Raw genomic sequence first — 2,500 nt, 5'->3', positions numbered from 1 at the left:
CTGAGCAAGGTATGACTCTTGATCAGCACCCGCTTCAGCACATCGGTGTTTTTTTGTTCGACATACACACATTGTTACATTCCCAGTTGATGAATCCTGTCTGTAACATCACAGACGTATTATAACGTATGTGGAGACAAACAAAACAAGACAAATACAAAGCAATAAACGTACAACATAGGGAACGAAAAGACGAGCTGACAAAATCGAGAGCAAAATTGTCATGATATACCTAGTGTTGTCATACTATACCTCTTTCTTTTTTATACCATACTTAACACAGGCAAAATTGGAACTAATAACTATTGGCGTTAGACCCATGATATCTTCCAGCCTGGAAAATACAAAAACAATAACAACAACCGCAACATAATCTGTTTTCATCATCACATCTTAAAGACACTCTCTCTCGTGTTCTCCTCTACATACATGTTAAGGCTTTTTATCCGGATAATATCATTCTTCAGATTCATATATAAAATAAACAGCCTGGCTGCCTCCTGTGCAAATTAAGACAATGTGTTGTTGAATTAAAATCACCAGTGAAACCTAGCTATGCCAATATGCAGAAGGTTCTGTTTCAAATGACAGAACCTGACTACTTGACACCAACATTACTCTGCCGGTTATGTCCTACTGTCAAATCTTTTGTTCTTGTCTCAAGAGGGGGTGTGTGTGAGGGGGGAGGGGGTGGGGGGTGTCATGACCGATTCAGCATCGATCTTATTTTCTGTTTGAGTCTCGGCCTTTAAAAACTATTACCTTGTAAGGAACATTACAGTAAACAGTAGAAGTTTCCTTAAAACTCAGAACGGGCTGTCGGCACTTGACATCTAGTTAAAAATCATAATCTCTTTCAAAAAGTTGAAAATATTGTGTGGGGGTACGTCCCGGAATACTGTCCTACTACTGTAACAGACGATGTTCGGAAATAACTCTTGTAAGATTTGTACATGAAAGAGGGAATACTCTTGCTTTTAGTGAGGCAGACTTTCCCTGTTGAAAGTATAGTCCAGTCACTAGCGAGGGGTGTGTCTGACACACGTGGACAAGAAGCACATGTAGAAAGCTTGCCTCACTAAAAGCAAGAGCAATTACTCTTTCAAAACCCATACAAACCCGACACAGTTATCTCCGGATTCCGTCTATTATCTTGAATTTGTTTTAAATTTCAGGACGTAAACGTGCGGCAAACAACAAACACGATGGCAGCTCAACCACAACATTCGCATTCCCTGCAGCAAATATTCACTCCAAATCTTCCAACACTACCATCATCGTCGCCGCACCGGCGACAACAACCTTCAACACCATCGCTAACAACAGCAACGACAGTCGCAATGATCAAGTCCCAACCGTGGATACAAGAGAGACCACGTGGCAACACGTCACTTCCTGTCGATGGGTGCTGGCGTACATGGGAAGTCTGATGACGTTGCTAGTCATGTTATTGCGTCACTGCCTCTCCATGGCCATCGTGTGCATTTCTAACCTTGAGTACGAAAGAGTTGTGAAGGGAGAGAACTCTAGCAGGAGTGAAGTCTTCCCCAACGAGACTGTGAGAAATGGTGTTTCTGCGGTCATGAATAGTAGCGGGTCTGATGTCGAGGTATAGGCACAATACATCGTAACTGCATGTAATAGTGAAATCTTGAAATTATACAATAAATTAAGCAAATGAACTCGAAGAGAGTGTTGTTGCATTTGCATAACACATACAATGCCAATATATAACAGATACACTTAAATAAATGTTTATTCGCTCGGCTTCCTGACGAGTGGACGTACACTGATTCTATCAAGATAAGTTGTGTGTGGATACTTGTTTGTCTGTTCACTTAAAAGACCGCCGTTGGGTCGAAATATCTGTGGATGTACAGGGTGAAACCCATAAAAGTACTCACAACTGCTACAAATGTGAATGGATTGAGTTTATTTTTAACACACATCAACGTAAGTTGATAAACATTAAGTTCTGAAAGTTGGAGTCATTTCGGTTGGGTGGTCCACATGTTAGCGACGTTGAAGGATATGCTTCAAATGTCCACCACCATGACGGAGACACTCCTGAATGCGCCGTGAAAAATTGTCCACCTGACCTTAACCCTCCCCGATTTCTCTTTGTGGGGTTATTTGAAAGACCACGTCTGTGAGGACAACCCCCAGACAATCATGGACTTGAAAGCTGCAATAACAACAAAGATCAGGAGGATTCCAGGGGCAGAATGTGTCCGCGTGGTGGACAATTTTGCACGGCGCATTCAACGCGGTGGACATTTGGAGCATATCCTTCTACGTCGCGAACATGTGGACCACCCAACCGAAATGACTCCAACTTTCAGAACTTAATTGTAATCATCTTACGTTGATGTGTGTTAAAACTAAACTCAATCCATTCACATTTGTAGCAGTTGTGAGTACTTTTATGGGTTGCACTCATTTTGGGTCACCCTGTATTGTTTTGTCAATAACAAACGTTCTAACAACCTACCTTTCTTGT

The 2,500-nt window shown here is 41.8% G+C and overlaps 1 protein-coding gene across 1 annotated transcript in view; it reads left to right on the top strand.

Moving 5' to 3' along the window:
• Positions 1-2,500, top strand: part of LOC138957621 (sialin-like) — a gene marked incomplete in the record, with an annotated part of 8,425 nt that overhangs the window by 76 nt on the left and 5,849 nt on the right. Inside the window, 2 exon segments of the mRNA XM_070328708.1 lie at positions 1-9; positions 1,176-1,609. The exon segment at positions 1-9 is cut by the window's left edge and continues 76 nt beyond it. Of these exon segments, the coding sequence (XP_070184809.1) occupies positions 1-9; positions 1,176-1,609 (443 nt within the window).

Source organism: Littorina saxatilis, unplaced genomic scaffold (assembly GCF_037325665.1).
Source record: "Littorina saxatilis isolate snail1 unplaced genomic scaffold, US_GU_Lsax_2.0 scaffold_828, whole genome shotgun sequence".
In the NCBI taxonomy this organism is placed as follows: domain Eukaryota; kingdom Metazoa; phylum Mollusca; class Gastropoda; order Littorinimorpha; family Littorinidae; genus Littorina; species Littorina saxatilis.
This window is presented reverse-complemented; position numbering and strand designations above follow the sequence as displayed.